At 36.1% G+C, this 18764-nt stretch overlaps 1 protein-coding gene across 1 annotated transcript in view; it reads left to right on the forward strand.

Annotated features, from left to right (window-relative positions):
• LOC105833365 overlaps nucleotides 1-18764 on the forward strand; it is a 56838-nt gene that overhangs the window by 17796 nt on the left and 20278 nt on the right. The window contains exon 3 of the mRNA XM_012675063.3: nucleotides 10011-10135. Coding sequence (XP_012530517.1) covers nucleotides 10011-10135 — 125 coding nt within the window. The remainder of the gene's footprint in view (nucleotides 1-10010; nucleotides 10136-18764) is intronic.

Below are 18764 nucleotides of genomic sequence, written 5' to 3' on the forward strand. Positions count from 1 at the left end.
TGAGATATTTGTTCGTAATTGAAACATAGACTTATACTCAGTATTATGAGTGACGATGCTTTCGTCACTACGAAAAAAAAGGAGGTGAGTCTAAACAGCTTCTCGTGACCTTGATGCGGATGTAACGCAACCTCAGTCTCTCGAACATTCGTGAATTACGTCACCAGGACCGTTCGACCGGGATGAAATTGCGTGGTAGATTCCGCGCAAGTCTCCGTTATTCACAACAAATCTCCAATATCAAGATCCCGGCGTTGCCGAGGATTCTACGCGCGGTTTCCTCGCGACGATCACGACATACACTTCGGCGAAAGAGGGACGTCACGACGCCGAAGACCGCGACCGATAGTAGCGGTATTGCATGAAGCACTGGTTCGTGCTTGTGTGTATACGTGCAAACTCGGAAAAATAACACACCGAGGAAAAATGTTTTTCTCTTTCCGTTCTCTCCCGCTTCTCACATTTTTATTTCTGTACCGGCTATCAACAACTATCGGTGTCGTTGCGTAAATATTTTATATGGCAAAAAACCTACGCAACGACACCGACGGTCTTCGATAGCCGGTACAGAATAGACCAAAACATCAGAATAGACTAATAGAGCGCCTGATCCCAAATCAATCAAACCATAGACTTAAAATGACTTATAGATTTTTTAGTCACACGAATTAACATGATTGGGTTATAATCGACTCGATTATAGCTAATCAGTCATTCTATCCTTCTGAGAAATAGCTGTGATTGGCTATAGTCTAGTGGTATAATAAATGGCGAACTAAATGGGTTGCAGTCGAGATGTCGCTTTGACTCCGACGGCGTAGCTATAAACAGTTATAAGTGACTCCTATTGGAGAAATTGATAACTACATTACAACGGTTTCCCTTCAATAACAGTTACAAAATACTAGGTACGAAAATACTGCCCATCACTACTTGCTACCGAGGCCCGGTCTATCACACGCTACGAACGTGCGGCCCGTTCCGGTGCGCATGCATTAACTATTAGCATTAATTACTAATGAACCGCGGTAACTATTGAAAAACTTGCACCGGGGGAGTGATCCTCCCGCTTACCGACACCTTTCTGAAGCGCCTCGGCTCTGGCCTATTAATAATAATTATATAAATTAACTAATTATTAAAAATGGTTAATAACTTAGTAAAGAGGGGATAAGCCGCCGCCCTTTTGCGCGTCGGTGCATCTGCACTCGCGCGGGACCATTTGCCGCGAAATAGCAAGGGTCGAGCACCCTCAGTTAATTAATAAATAGCGTTAAAAAATTTCGAACACGAGAAGGAGCACGCGGTACCTCCGTGGCGTCGAAATCTGCTATCTGCAAAACCACGATGAAAAACTCGACTAAAAAATGCGCGCGATAAAAAGCCGCTGGCGATAGTTGCGCGCCGCGCAAGCATAAAATGTGAATACGGGAGTAAGGCTTCAGCTAATTGTAGAATAAAGAATAATAATTAATTAACTAGCAAATTAAATGACAGGCAGTAAATGATTTATTGCCTCATCTTCCTAGCTCTTCACCCCCGAACGTCCTTACTTGCGAGTGTATAAACCGCAATTTTCGGGCGAAAAACGGGATTTTGCCGCCTAGTCTCGCGCTGAGTAGCTGTAAGACTAGATTTTGTACCGTTTTCGAACTTACAAAATTTCGTGTTATCGCGTTTTTGAACTTAAAATATTCTCGATTATTTCAGATTGAACTTAGAATATTTTCGGATAACAAACTTAAAATACTTTTCGGACATTGAACTTAGATATTTTCGCGAAGACTCGAGGTGGCAACTTCCCCCTTTACTATATTAATTAGTTTCTTTTATAATTCTAGAACGGAACAGCGACCGTTGCGAGCGTGCGCGTGCACATTTAAACGAATACAAGCGAATACAACAATTTGTGAGGTGCGAGTTCTCATCTGTTTCTTTTAATCTTTTTTTATTAAACTGAATCAACACTCAAAATCGAGTCATTATTGTTTTCCTTTTTTTTTTTCTTTTTCTTTTCGTCTCGCGAATCTCAGAGCGCTGACCCGATCGATAGTGCTTCGATCTTTTTCTCTCCCTTCGCAGACGGTGTGGGAGGGGAAGCAGAGCGCAGAGCTGCGTTTCCGCAAGGAGCGCGGTAAAACCCCGTCCCCTCTGAGCGAGCGTTCCCATCATTTCCTCGGAGCACGCGGGAGGATTGCGTTTTCCGTTTTTCTTTCTCATTCTGTCACAACCCATCCTACAGGAGACGAACCAGCCAACGGTGCGGGTAGGTGCGCGCTAACTAGCGTTCATCCTTCCCCGTCAACTGCCCCTACGAAGTCTTACGACTTTAGCGTAAACGCGGGATCCGGCGCGCTACCAAGCGTTCCGCCATTCTTGACAGCACCGGAGCAGACACTTCGGTGCTGCAGCAAACAGACACCTCCACCTCCGTGTATAGTGAGAGGTATACGTCTCCTGTTCCGTCTAATTCACGCTTCTGGCGATTCAGCGTCCTCCGAATAAAATAACAACCGCCGCGCGAAACACTCTCCGACCGCGCCGTCATTCGATTAACTGACAATTTCTTATTCCACGTTACTATATTCATTTAGCATTAATTTATGAGAAATAAAAAAATGGCATCTCTCTGTGATCGCTCGGCAGGGAAACTATTGGAATTAATACCCAAATAAAATAAAAATAAGATAAAGAAATAAAACACACAATTACGCGATTCTAACCCAGCCGAACGTAACAACGAACTACATTTTTTAAAAATTAACAAATGTTTTGTCTCTTTACAAATACTACAGATGTGTTCAGCCTTCCCCTTCTCTTCTCCGTTTCCATGTGTCAAGCAACTTATCACACATCAATATATATTTCCAATTTAGTGTTACACAGATTATACGTGATTTAATAAATAATTTTTATGTATTAATATAACATATTATTTTTGTTTAAAAATTTTTACATACAGGGTCGCTATTCTACACTACTCAAAAAAGAAAGAGGAAACACTTTTTGTATATCGAAAATTTAGGCTATATTCAAACCGCTGGAACTCAGCGATAAATCATGGTAAAAAAAAAATCCAAAAAGCGTTTTGAAACTTGAAACTTCTTCTTTCAAACGCTTCTTGGCGATTTTAGTTATCTTTTTTTTCACCAACGTGGCATAATGAAGCTTGACCCGTTGAAATAAAAATTTTTTATGCGAATTTGCTGCGCTGCATCTCGCGTGAAAAAAATTATAGAGAATTTTTGTTACTTGGATCTTAGAGCGGGATCTCTTCCCTTTATTTTGAGTGGTTGTTTATTGCTGTACGATTTTTTTTTACCGAGTTATTGAGATTTTTAGAAAAAAATGGTCATTTTGACTTGAATCGCTTGTTACTCGTGAACAGATCAACGTATAGCGCTCAGCAAAAAAGCGTTGGAAAGCTGAAAATTTGCACTTTTGAATGCAGTTATTAATTTTTTCACAGATTTATTTCTTCTAGCAACAAATTGCGTTTAAAGATTACGTAAAAAAGCGCATATTTCACGGGTTTCGTTTAATTCACAGTACAATGTACTGTTGTAAAGAAAGATTCAATCACATCGCTAAAGCAAAGTTTTATAGTATAAATAACTCCCCTATAAGTATAGTAACAAACACTAACGTTTATGGAATAAAACATTTTTATTCCACGTGTTTATCATTCATGGAATTGCTTACAACGTTTTTTCAACAATTTTTCTACACTCTTTTGAACAAGTTACAAAGTCAACCTTACTTTTTTTTTAATGATACTTACCGCCGGCATTAGCGGTATCCAATGTGCACCACGTCAAAGATGCCGGTCGGATTTTGCATATCGCGCGCGTGCGTGTGTGTATGTGTTTCACGGCAAAGGTAAGGACCTCGCGATTCGTCACGTGCGCGTTCGCGGCTGTTTCTTGCAACTTCTTAAATGTCGTTTTATGTCGTTTGAAATGTGTTTAAATGTCTACGCGGCATTTTAAAAATTTCGTATACGAGCTCAATACTCTATGAGAATCGTCTGTGTGTTAAACATTTGTTTTAAAGCCATTATACGTAAACATTACGCACCTACCCACATACATACCGTAATGTTTACAAGTAATGTTTACGTACAAAGAGACTTTGAAATAAATAATGTTTAGTACACAAACGATCCTCGCAGTATATTGAGCTCGTAATCGTTTAAAAGAAGCCGATTTTCATTCTCGTTCTCGTGCGCGAGTGCCGAGTCTTACACTTAGACATCGTTAGATTCGTCTTCAATTTGCGCGCGATTACATAAATTGGACCACGAGAAAATGGAAAAATGTGTACTTTTCTGACGAATCGCGTTTCTGTCTTTCCAGAAATGATGCTCGTACACGTACTTTGCGTCGACGAAATAAACACTATGATCGGCACTTATACCAATACGAGCCCATAACGATGGTTCTCTGATGGCGTATTTCAAAGGAGGTGTATTTCAAAGACAGAACGAATTGAATTAGTGATCCTGTCACCTCCTGCAATCATAAGTGTTCGACACATAAATGAAATTCTTTGACCTCATATATTGCCTCTACGTTTATCGCATCTGAATTTTGTGTTTATGCAGGACAACGTTCGTCCTCATACGGCAAATATAACTAGACGCTTTCTTAAGCGACACAATATTACATTGCTGGATCATCTCGCCAATAGTCCAGACTTAAATCTAATTAAACACGTTTGGGGCGAGATAAAAAGACGTTTAAGAAGTTGCGAGAAACAGCCATAATATTTAAATGAGTTGGGAGTAGCGTATAAAATTCCGCAGGGCTTTATTAAAAGATGCATAAACATGCAAGAACATTTACAAGCAGTAATTGATCAAAAAGAAGGTAACACACAATATTGAACATGCACGCACATAACACGTCCACTGTCATTACACACACTGACACACACATAAATATACACACAAACCACACACACACACACACACACACACACACACACACACACACACATGTACTCACACAGCATGCAGCAAAGGTTTGGAGTTTCTTAATACTGCGGAAGTAACGAATCGCGGGGTCCTTATTTCTGCTGTGACACACACACATACGCGCACGCGCGCGCGCGCGAGGTGCAAAATCCGACAATCAGCTCTGCCACATTTGATACTCTGCCACCTAGTCGGTGTGACGCAAAGCTGTAGTGGTGACAACGCACACACGGAAAAAGCCGTGTACGTGTGCTGCCGGCGCTCGGCCAGCTTCGTCACGCTTTGTCCACGCTTCGTGGAAGCGGAAGAGTGCAGATAGCTCTCTCTCCCTCTTCCAAGCTGTACAGCTCGAGTCGCTCAAGCTTCGAGCCTTCTTCTCGTGCTGTTATTCTTATCTCGCTCGTTTCTATTACTGTTTTGCTCGCTCTTTAGGCTCTGTTGTCGTCTCGCTCGCTTTTATTACTTTCTCGCTCATTCTCATGTAATTATTGTGTTACGCGTTACTCTCTGCTCACTCTTATAATCATATTTACAGACCGACGATTAGAAATTTGTACTATTAAAGTATTTATTACACTTATTGTATATAAATTGTATATTATATATACTACTAAAAAAAAAATAGGGAACACTTTTTGTATACCAAAAATTTAGGCTATTTTCAACTTGCTGCAACTCAGCGAAAAATCATTGTAGAAACAAAATCCAAAAAGCGTTTTAAAGTTTGAAACTTCTTACCTTACCTTAAACTAAATGAAAACCGTAAAATATGTGATTTTTTATGTAAAGTTTGAACGCGATTTGTTGTTAGAAAACGTGAATCTGTGAAAATATTAATAACAGCATTCAAAAGTGCAAACTTTCAGCTTTCCAACGCTTTTTTGCTGAGCGCTGTATGTTGATTTGTTCACGAGTACTAAGCGATGAAAAAGTCAAAATGACCATTTTTTCTTAAACTCTCAATAACTCGGTCAAAAAAACCGTACAGCAATAAACAACCACTCAAAATAAAGGAAAAATTTCCTGCTCTAAGATGCAAGTAACAAAAATACTCTATGATTTTTTTCATGCGAGATGCAGCCCAGCAAATTCGCATAAAAAATTTTCATTTTAACGTCAAGCTTCATCATTGTGCCACGTTAGTGAAAAAAAAAGATAACTAAAATCGCCAAAAAGCGTTTGAAAGAAGAAGTTTCAAGCTTTAAAACGCTTTTTGGATTTAGTTTCTACGATGATTTTTCGCTGAGTTACAGCAGTTTGAAAATAGCCTAAATTTTCCCTATATAAAAAGTGTTCCCCATTTTTTTTTATTAGTGTATAATAAAAAACTGAAATATCCAACTATGTCCACAAATATATGTAAAATCGATCAATCTCAGAAGCTACTGAGATATACACAAAAGATTTTTTTTTTAATAAAGCATCAACCTTATGCTAAGATGGATGTAGTACGTTAATATGGTTTGGGAGCGTCCCAGATGCGCACAGTAATAAACGGACACAGCAGGCTGAGTGAAACGGACACAGTAACAAACGGACACAGACCAAACGGACACAGTAATAAACGGACACAGTAACAAACGGACACAGTAACAAACGGACACAGACCAAATGCGCACAGAGCGAAACGGATACAGTGCGAAACAGACACAGACCAAATGCGCACGGACCAAATGCACACGGACCAAATGCGCACACTGCACATGCGCACACTGCACGTGCGTACGGACCAAATGCAATCCATGTACATTGCAAGCAGAGTAAAGTCCACATAGGTTAGCGACTTGGACGGGGTGGGGGCGGGAGGGGGGCCGAAGGCCCCCCTTGCACCCCTTCGTGTGTGTGTGTGTGTGTGTGCGTGCAAAGCATTCACTGCATCACATGGGTTTGCGACTTTCCGTGTATGCATTTGGTCTGTGCGCATGTGCAGTGTGCGCATTTGGTCTGTGTCCGTTTCGCACTGTGTCCGTTTCGCTCTGTGCGCATTTGGTCTGTGTCCGTTTTGTACTGTGTCCGTTTGGCTCTGTGCTCATTTGGTCTGTGTCCGTTTGTTACTGTCCATTAGACGTCCACTGGAAGTTTATACTTCCATGGCAGACGTCCATTAGACGTCTACTGGAGGTTTTATTTCTATGTGGGACTGAAATCAATCAGAAAATTGTTTTCTTTCATAAAAAGTATCACGTATCTTTAGATTACAGTAATTACCCACATAGCACGGAATATCACAAAAATTTTGTTTTCCCATTACAATATTATAGTATAAATTATGCAGAAATATTACAAAAATATTACTACAATATTAAAATGTCCGCTGAAATGGATCACAGTAATATTATGGTGATATATCACGAATGTATTACTGTAATATTTACGTAGTATTTTTGTAATATTGCGATATTTAGGTCCATATTCTGAGCTCACATTTATCACTAAATGTACCTTTAAATCAGCCTATTATAAGATGACATCTTATTGGTCGATTGGCACATTTAGACGTGCATTTAGCGATAAGTGTGAGTTCAGAATACGAACCTTAGTATTCTGGATACTCATTCGACATTTATAAAAAATATGACCTCAAAGACGAGAAATTTACACTAAAAATTCTACACCATTTTCAAATAAAAACATTTAAATAAAAAAATATTTTTACTAGATAGTTTTAACACATTTATAAAATATTTTGACAACTGTTTCATTGAGTAAATAAAAAAAAATGAATATATAGTATTAGAATCTAATCATATTCGTTTCTGGCTATTAATTCATTAATTGTCAAGAAAAAAAATTTAGTTTTACAGTATTTTACAAGTGTTGAAACTATCAAATGTTTTTTCATCCAGATATCTTTTATTTAAAAATAGCATGGATAAATTTATAGTGTAATTTTTTCGCTCCTGAAGTCACATTTCTAAATTATGTTTAATTTTGTATTTATAGTTAATTTATAATATAACGTATTAATGTACTGATTAATAACATTTTAACATTAGGTTGAGTTTAAAAATAGCTAGAGTAAGCTTTAAACTAAACCATAAGAAATTAATCAATCACAATCAATTTTTTTTCTCTTTTTTATCTGTGATTTATCAATTTCTTACGGCTTAAAGCATACTAACACTTATTATAAACCCACACTTAATTTAATGTGAGTGATATCAATTCTAACGTATTGCTGTTTAAAATGTAATCTCGCTACAATATAACCTAATATTTTAATGTTATTTATAAACGTGTAATATGTGAATAATATTTCTGTAATATATAATATGTGAATAATATTTACTATAATATGTAATATTGTTGATATATTGCAATTTTGCTGCGATATTACTGTAATATTCCGTGCTATGTGGGCACAGATTACGCAATTGCTGAAATCAATCAGAAAATTGTTTTCTTTCATAAAATATATCACGTATCCATACTTTTACGAATTTACACACGGGAACAAATCTATCTGTTCGTTATTATTAATTACTACCGGTTAATTATTCAACGACCAAAAATTATTCGAAGAAAACGCGTTTACACAACGCACGTAACGCAAAGACTTCATGTCATTAGAACGAGAGGTTAATGTTTCTTGAAGAGCATTAAGTGTAAATCTGTCGATAACTGCAATCGACAATAAATCAATCACTCTGATACCGTACTAGAGTATTAATTAATCGGCAGTAGAACGCTTCGAAGCATTATTATGTATTGTTAACGTCCGATTGCACCAATTTTATTTTAGTTTTAAGCGAGACTTAAATATGTATCAGCCTTTATTTATTTAAAAAAGGCCAAATCTCACTTAAATGTATTATTTATCCCCTCTACATTTATGCCAAGTTTTATTAAAATCAGAATTCAAGAATTCGTGAGATATCAATTAATTTTTCACACTTAAAACTTTTCCTGTAGTTGCAAGAGTCATTTTTTGAGTGCTTATATCAATGTGTATATTAACTTTCTTCTATCTTGTGGACTATTAAGGGGATGTTAAACTGCTCGTCAAACTTGATCGAGGTCGATAATGTAGTCATTCGTACACATTATTAACCAAATTTTGTACGTATTTCTTTTACAGATTTGGAAATCCTTTTTTAAAATTAAAGTTTATATATTAATATCAACTTATAAATTGAATTTCATATCGAGAATTAAAAAAAAGGTTTTCATATTGCTCTTTCCAGGCACGCAATTTTTGCAATGATGCAACTTTTTTATTAAGATGCCTATGCTCAATCTGAAAGCGTAGTATTGTTATTTAATGTATACTCGAGTGCGGATTTGGTTTGAATTATACATACCAAGTGCAAAACTTTTATATCAAGCACATTTTGTTACGAGTCCACGCTAGAAGCTAACAAAAAATTTTTTTGTCTTTTGTACAAAATTGTTAAGTCTGCATACAGTTATCATCTATATATTAATTGTGGAAAAGGATTTTTAATTCCGTAAATGCAATTAAAAGATTCGCACTTCGAAAATTCGGTAAAACAGGACAACTTTAGCATCCCTTTAATTGTGGACCATTTACAACTCTAATATTTTTTTAATAAAGAATAACTAAAAGAATTGTATTATGTAAAAAAATTATACAAATAATTTTATTTAAAAAATGGGCAATTAAAAAATTTTTAAACTTTAAGAAAAAGTGTTTTTGCTTATTATAATATCCGCTTCTTTAAAATATTTTTTTCTTTAACTTTTTCATATAAATAGAGACAATAATAGTGTTTTGTATATTAAGGTTTATAGTTGGCCAATATTACGAATTATGTTTAACAGTTCATGAGTTACTAAACTATACACGGAAAGTGGTAATATTAGTGACCGCATAACATAATTTCTGATTGATTAACTTTAAACTTCTATATCTCAAAAATTATTATTTTAAATTACAGATTTACAAATAACTATTTTATTTAATTTTTTAAGACCTTTCTTACTACAGTATTTTAATTTATAAATTAAAAAATTTTAAACAAAGCATTACATATATAATTTTTTAAATTTTAATAAACTTTTTACACTTTTCTAGAGGAATTAGATACTTCGTTGCAGAAGTGGAGTGAAGTAAAGGACGATGATGTCAATGAAGAGACTAAACAATCTCTTATGAAATACGTTAGTTTCCTGACTTGTATGTTGGAGAAGAATAAAATGGTAATAATTTATGATAATTCATGATATTATAATATATTAATAATGTAATCAGGGACGCGGACTGAACCGAACCAAAACCGTAAACCGTAACCGTGTTCTACTAAATTTACAGCACCAGAACGATAATCGAAATTAATTATTTTTGTTTTACAGTTTTTTTCGGTATATTTTTTGGGTTCTTGCAATTCATTTTTACATAATATTTTTATATTTCTAATGCCAAAATTTCTTGTCGATCATGATTATTTAACCAATAAATATCAATTACTATGGTAAATTCATTTTCGAAGAACTAAAGCAATAATAACTGTAAAGTCATCAAATTATTAATGATTATATTCGACATTCTATGTAAGAAGGGAGTGGTTCACTTGGACACAGTGCAAACAAACACGGTGCAAATGAACACAAAATAATGTACACGTTTCAAATGGACACAGTTTATTTCGATACAGGAATTTTGGACACAGTAATTTTGTAAACAGGAAAATAAATTCTGGACAAATTACAATTTGGACACAATAAAAATGTACACCGTGCAATTGGATACGTAAAATTTGTACACCGCAAAGTTGTACACTGCAAACTTGTACACCGCAAATTTGTACACAGCAAATTTGTACACCGCAAAGTTGTACATCGCAAAGTTGTACACCGCAAACTTGTACACCGCAAACTTGTACACCGCAAAGTTGTACACCGCAAATTTATACACTGCAAAGTTGTACACCGCAAAGTTGTACACCGCAAAATTGTACACCACAAAATTTTGCGAAGTCGCAAACCCATGTGGTGTAGAGAATGGTTTGCACACACATGCACACACACACACACACGCGCGCACACACACACACACACACACACACACACACCACGCACACGCACATACACACATACGCGCGCGCGCGCGCGCGAGGAGGCTTTGCCCCCTCTCCGCATCTATCCCGTCGGTAGGGGTGCCCTGAGAAGTCGCAACCCATGTGGTAAGTCCGTGCGCATTTGTCCGTTTCGCATCGTGCGCATTTGTTACTGTGTCAGTTTCGCACTGTGTCCGTTTGTTACTGTGCCTGCTGTGTCCGTTTATTGCTGTGCGCATCTGGGACTCGCTCATAATTTACGGTCTCGGTCGATACAATATCTCAGCCAACAACTACTCGAAGAGGATTGTACGAGTGATCCAGACAGTAGTGAAACAATATGAAACTCAATCTACAGAGTTCTGATATTATTCAGAATTTGCAGAAGAATTCGAAATGGACGGAAAAGTTGATTTAGAAAATGCCACTTTAGAGCAACGTCTTTTGGAGTCATGCATTTATGGCCAACCAAGCTCGAAACTTAAGGGCTAAAAATGGATTTACTTGGGATACAAGAGCCCCGCAGCGTAGATCAGATAGAAAAAGTAATGTTCCGCGTAAACACATTGTTAGTTCAGCAGATGTCGCAGTGAATCTAGAGATGATTGAGCAGTTTTGGGAAATTCTTTTTACTGAAGAAATTATTCAAATTATTGTTGAACAAACGAACAAGAAAATTCAAGAAATCTGTGCTTTTTTGTTAGTCGAAAACAAATTAGAAACTTATCATTATCATACTGACGCTGACGAGATCAGAGCTTACATTGGAGTATTATATTTTGCTATCCTTCGAAAATCATCTGACGTTGATGATAATAGACTGTATGACAAAATAAATAGCATAATACTGTATAGATGCATGTTTTCAGACATAGGTATACATTCCCATCATGCCTGCGTTTGGACGACAAAGACACAAGAGATGATAAAGATATGCACTTATCCGCAAAATTTGGGATATTTTTATTGCAAATTGTCAACGTTACTATACAATAAGTAACAAGTGTACCGTTGATGAGCAGCTACTGAGTTTTCGTAGACGTTGCGGTTTCCGAATGTACATAAAAGGTCGACAAATATAGATTGAAAATATTAACTTTGAACGATGCAGAAACCTCGTACTTGATATCTTATTTAGATAAGGGTTCTGTTCGAATTAGAGACAAATCCATTCTAGAATACTTTTTTCGTGAAGTCATTGCTCCAATTCATGGATCTAAACGTACAGTCACGTGCGATTATTGGTTCACATCAGTACCACTACGGTAACGAATGCTTCTAGACCCATTCAAAATAACTATTACAGGCACAAGGGAAAACAAAAGGCAAATTCATGCTGAAATAAAAGTTGTTTTCAAAGAGTCACCGAATTTCAAGTTTTGCCATACGTCCGATTTGACGCTAGTCTCCCTCGCCAAAATAAGATTGTACTACTTGTTTCTTCATATTTACATACAACAGGAACGATAAATGGCAAGCCAAATGTTATTTATCACTACAATGAAACAAAAGGAGGCACGGACTGTTTCGATCAGCTCTGCCATGCGTACACGGTCACACGAAGAACGAATAAATGGCCGATGCAAATATTCTATGGAATGTTACACCAAGCGATTGTCAACACCAGAATACTCTTGAAATGCAAGCTAAGAGCGGCGAACAGCAACGGAAAATGGACGGCAATTATTTGCCTTAAAAAATTATACTTGCATTTGGTAATGCTGTTCTTGAAAAAACGTTACGAGATAGTAACTATACATAAAAATTTGAAATTGGCTATAGCGGGGATAATTAAAAGGGATGTAAATTCCGATTAACCATATGAGAGATTGCAGTTACCAACAAGACAGGTGTGGGTTTTGCACTTGAAAAAAAGACAAGAAAACTAAGGAAGGGTGTGCGTCTTGTTAACGACCAATTTGTGATGGTCATCATGTCATGTTTTAAATATTGTACTGGCTCGTAAATGAATAGTTATTGAACGATTTATTTATTGACTGGATAAAACGGGAAGAACGAACTGTGGTGTGAATTTATGTTGAACCTTTTTATTTGCACACTATCGATACAACGACCATCTTAGTTCTCTGCGCATCCGGTCACGCTCGCACTGGTGCCAACAGATGCAAATAAAATCACAGATCGGCGAGAAAGCGCCGCGTCGATAACGCCAATAGTCTTGCATCACTGCATGTCAAAGCGCGCAATATTCAAAAAACGTTACAATACAACGCAACGAAACATTGGATATTAATCCAGAACTCACAGAAATCAGACAGTTATTTTTCAATATATTTTTCAAAAAATATCAACTTATTTTAGTTTATCCATTTTTCTTCATTTAAAACGTAATATTTAGTTATATTTAATGAATAAATAAATTTATAATGAGAAAAAAGATATTTATTAATTGATCAAAATTCGTCAATTCAATTCTTAAAATAAACACCTTTTTTGAAACGACCACTATTCTACTATTTTTTTCTTTAAAGTGCTATATTTCGAGAGTATCCAGATAAAATTTTAGCTTTTAACATTGAAAAATGAAAAAGTTATGAATTTATAAGTAAAAAGGGTCATTTTTTGTTTCTTTTTTGTATCCTTTTTTTAACGTACTTAATATGATATTTCATGAAAACAACATAATTTGTCAATTAAGTTGATAATTGAAGAGTATCTAAGAATTTTGGTAAGGAAAAAAACTCAAAAGTTCTCTCGTTGCAAGCGTTTGAATGGTTGGGGTCTCAACCGAACCAGTGTACCAGCTAAGAATTAATTACACAGGCACACAAAAACAAAGTGGTTGGTCCGGCGGACTAGTCAATCCTTATGTATTTCGACCCGCTGAAACCGAATCCAAGGTCAGAATTGCAAAGTTAGCTCACATTTTCTAACCTCAAGAAAATTTTTTTTTTAAATGTTGGTCCGGCAAACCAGACTAGTCTATTTTTATGTATTTTGACCCGCTGAATCCGAATCCAAATGCATAATTCAGAGTGCAGGCTTGCGTAACTACATTAGCCGAGGAAAATTCAATATATATAACAAGTCTGAGTTTCTGTGAGTAAATAGCGTAGAAAATTCACTCCCTTTTTCTATTATATACAACTCATTTATTCTTGAAAGTTTGGATTAATGAACAAACTGAAATCTGGATGTTACAAGTTTGATGAATAGAGACTATTCATCGATTTTTCTAAGAGAAGCAGTGTTGCTGCACAATACTGATATATATGCCTCCATTCCTGTAACGCACTCGGTAGTGATAAAAGAAGAGTACACAAACCTGAAAACAGTTCTTGAAAAAATTAAATACACAGAACATACATAGATGGCAAATTTGTGGGGATCTAAAAAGTCTCACCATATTGGTTCAACAATCAGGTTACACAAAAGTAGTCGATATGAGAATCCATGCTTTCTATGTGAATGGAATAGTAGAGATCGAACGAACCATTACATAAGAAAAGAATGGCCGACAAGAACGTCTCTGCAACCTGGGTCTAAAAATATCATAAATAAACCGTTAGTTGAGCCTTCAAAAGTTCTTCTTTCACCTCTTCATATCAAATTAGGACTCATGAAACAATGGGTGAAAGCTCTGAATAAAAATGGTGAATGCTACCAGTAGTTACAAGAAAAATTTTCCAACATTTCCGATGCAAAATTGTGGGAAGGAATCGATGGACCTCAAATACGTTTGTTAAACGTTGAAAAATGTTAAGAGACGACAATTTTGTCACCAAAATGAATAAAGACGAGAGAGCAGCATGGCTGAGTTTCAAAGGTGTCAGAGAAAATTTTCTAGGAAACCACAAAAGACAAGATTACAGAGAAAAGGTGGCGGAAATGACGGAGAACTATAGAAACCTAGGTTGCCTAATGAATCTTAAGTTGCATTTCTTAGATTCTCATATCGACTTCCCAGAAATCTAAGTAATTATAGTGAAGAACAGGGAGAAAGATTTCATCAGGACATCAAAGAGATGAAGTATCGATATCAAGGCAAGTGGGATGTAAATATGATGGCTGATTTCTGCTGGACGCTCAAACGTGATGTCTCTGTGAAAGGGAAGAAACGTAAGAGAAAGCCATTGCACAGAACCTTCGTGAATAAAAGAGTTAGATATAATAGAAAAAGGGAGTGAATTTTCTACGCTATTCATTCACAGAAACTCAAACATGTCATACGTATTGAATTTTCCCCGGGTAATGTGGTTACGCAAGCTTGCACGCTCCGGATTATACATTTGTGACCAAACTGTTTTTACAAGGTGTTTTTTAAGGTTAGGAAAAAATGAGCCAATTCAGCAATTCTGACCTTGAATTTGAATTCAGCGGGTCAAAAATACATAAAAATAGATTAGTCTGGTCCGCCGGACCAAGATTTAAAAAAAATTTTTTTTTGAAGTTAGGAAAAAATAAGCCAATGCAGCAATTCTGACATTGAATTTATATTCAGCGGGTCAAAATACGTAAGGATAGACTATTTTGGTCCGCCGGACTAACATTAAAAAAAAATTTTTTTTTGAGGTTAGAAAATGCGAGCTAACTTTGCAATTCTGACCTTGGATTCGGATTCAGCGGATCAAAATACATAAAAATAGACTAGTCTGGTCCGCCGGACTAAGATTACAAAAATTTTTTTTTTGAGATTAGGAAAAAGTGAGCCAATGCAGCAATTCTGACCTTGGATTTGGATTCAGCGGGTCGAAATACATAAGGATTGACTAGTCTAGTCTGCCGGACCAACCACTTTTTTGTGTGTGCCTGTGTTATTTAAGCTGACCCTAGCGCACCATCTACAAGACGTACGGTGTGGTGACTGTTCCTATTACATTCTGGATAGTTCCCGTATTGTTCCAACTATTTCAGTGCATTTTACAAAGAGTTCCATCTATTTATTTTTTTTAATCAGGTTGGAATTATCAAAAAACACTAAAAAATCTGCTCGCTATGATACAACACTTTACTCTTTTGATCCTCTTTGCAAAATGCACTGAAATATTTGGAACTATGTATTTATAAATTTAAAAAATAGTGATATGTCTAGAAAGGCTCTTAATATTAAATTAATATAAGTTTGGTGAAATAAATGCTAATAGAGCCAGAGCAGGATAGAGTTTGCTAGTAATATTATAATATATATATTTCGTAAGAGGACTACTATGCAGATTACAGCAGACGTTTTGGCGCATTGGTTTCGGCCATCATCAGTGCATGTATTTATAACTGTCTGCAATTGTCAAAAAAATAATAGAAACTGTCAGCATACCGTACGTCTCGTAGATGGTGCGAGTAATTGAATAAGCCAGTTCTAACTCGGGAGCTCTCAGGGGGGAGCGGGTGTGGGGAAAACTTGTAGGCGCGCGAGGGCATGGCGTCACGCGGATCAGGGAGTCTCGCAGCGCGGGAAATTGCTAACACAGGATTTTCGAGCCCGCAACCTTTCTTTAAAGCGGAGAGAGGGGAATTAAGTTCCGCGCCCGCCGCCGCCGCCCGCTGCTGCAACCATCATCGGAGTGCTCGCGCTCTTCCTCCATTGCGAATCTGTCTTTAGCTCATACGCGATATCTCCAACCGTACGCCCATACAGTCTTATCATTCCGGCTCTTTCTCTTTCATCCGTTGCGTTCACTCTTTCATACGCAGTCTCCCATTCACATACATGCGTTCCCACCCATCGTACCTTATCCCTGTACTTCCTACTTACAAGGGAACCTCGCGAACTCGAAAATTCTGATTTTAATGAAACTTGGCATAAATGTAGAGGGGGTAAATACATGAATTTAGAAATTTATCGTAGCTGCCCATAAACGGTTTAAAGGGGTGAAACCACCCTTTAAAAATTGAGACATTTTTCGTTTTCTCGATATATCTCGTAAACTAAACAAAATATTAAAAAATTTCTTATAAAAAAGTTTTACAATAAAAGTACTTCTATTTAACTACAGTAATTAAATTTAAAAAAAATTTTTTTTAAACAATTGTTTTTTATAATTAAAAAAAATTTTTTTTTTTTAATTTTATTAATGTAGTTAGATAGAGATATTGTTACCATAAAACTTTTGTATAAAACATTTTTTGATATCTCCAATAATTTTCGAGATATATCGGAAAAAGCAAAAATCTGCTCTACACTATGCACAGAAAAAAGCATAAGAGAATGCGATAGCACCGCGACGGAGAGCGTTAAAAAATATTTTAAAGAAATTTTTTATTAAGGTTTATTTATGATATTGAATATAATATAAGATACTAAAAATATAATAAAATAAAGTAATATAAAATAATAATATTTTGTATAATATAATAATATGTAATAATATAATATAATAATGTCGCACGTGCATGCATGCTGATGTGAGTGAGAGAGAAAGAGTAAATAATATTAATATAATATAGTAATATAATAATATAATATAATATAAAATATTTATATCCAGACTTCTTGGTCCAGATCCATTAAAGAAGATTTCTGGGACATTTCTAAAAGCCTATTAAAGAAGCTTAAAAAACTTCGATTCCTACTCCTACCAAATTGTCAAGTAAAAAAAAGAAACGATCTTCGATCTAGATCAAAATTAAGGGGTTACACTAACCTAGACGGTCGAAAAACAGGCCTAACTTTGATATTTTATTTCTCCTAAACGGGTAGTGGGAATTAAATGAAATTTTGGGTGATTATTGACTTATGTTTCGACAATATAAAAAAAATTTTTTTATTAAACAATGGCGACGGAAAGCAGAAATATGGCCGCCGACACACATTGAGGTTTGGAAAAACGCATTTTGCGGTGACCACTGTCCCGTCTAAACGATCCATCTGAAAAAAAAACAAAATGGTGTTTTTAAGTTAACAGTAGTGGTTTGTCGGTGACGATCGCCGATTGTCGATTTTATCATTTGTTACAAAATGGCGATGATTTGAAGTTAAAATTAAAAAAAAAACGAAAAATTTTTGTCCTTTTCATTTTTTTATTTTTTAATGAAGACCGATTAAAAAAAAAATAGATCGTCACCGACAAAAGAATGTTTCTGAGAGTATTGTGTAAAAATTTGAAAACGATCCATCCATTAGTTTTTGAGATCTGGTGGTCACCGACTTTGAAAACCATGTTTTGAGAAAAACGCGTTTAAAGTTTCAAGTTTAGTTCTACTATTGTTAATAGCCGAATTTTGCACTTTACCTCTAGTCGACAATTCTGGGGCCATATGAGATTCCTTCCACATCAATAACAGCAGTGCTTTGTGAAGACTTTTGTTGACAGCGAGCAATCTTTTCTTCGCGCATCGCCTTCTGCGCTCGTACTTCGGCCACATTGATGCGCGCTCGGTCTTGATTTTCGCAATATGCAGCACAATTCTTTTATTATCATTAATAAATATGCGGCAGCATCTTCATTAAATGTGTATGCAGCAATATTGGCAGCAATTCGCACAACGTGTGCACCGCTGTGCTGCACTTTTGGCGCTATGCGCCAAATCAGATTGTTCAAACTTTCGTTAACGTTTTGCGTAAATCCACCGACGCATTTCTCCAGTAAATTATCACTAGAAAGTTGTTTTCAAATATTGGACGAATGGCTTTAATCACATCATCGTCCAGTGGCGATTTATGTTGATATTGCTCCAATTCGAGCACTCGAACGCTCGATCCCGTTTTACTCAACTCTCTGTAATTCCGGCATTTTTTCAGATATCAACATAAAACTTTCAGGATATATTCTCGAAACTTGAAGCTTCAAGAAAATGTAATAAAAAAAAAATCG

Source organism: Monomorium pharaonis, chromosome 4 (genome assembly GCF_013373865.1).
Source record: "Monomorium pharaonis isolate MP-MQ-018 chromosome 4, ASM1337386v2, whole genome shotgun sequence".
Taxonomy (NCBI): Eukaryota; Metazoa; Arthropoda; class Insecta; order Hymenoptera; family Formicidae; genus Monomorium; species Monomorium pharaonis.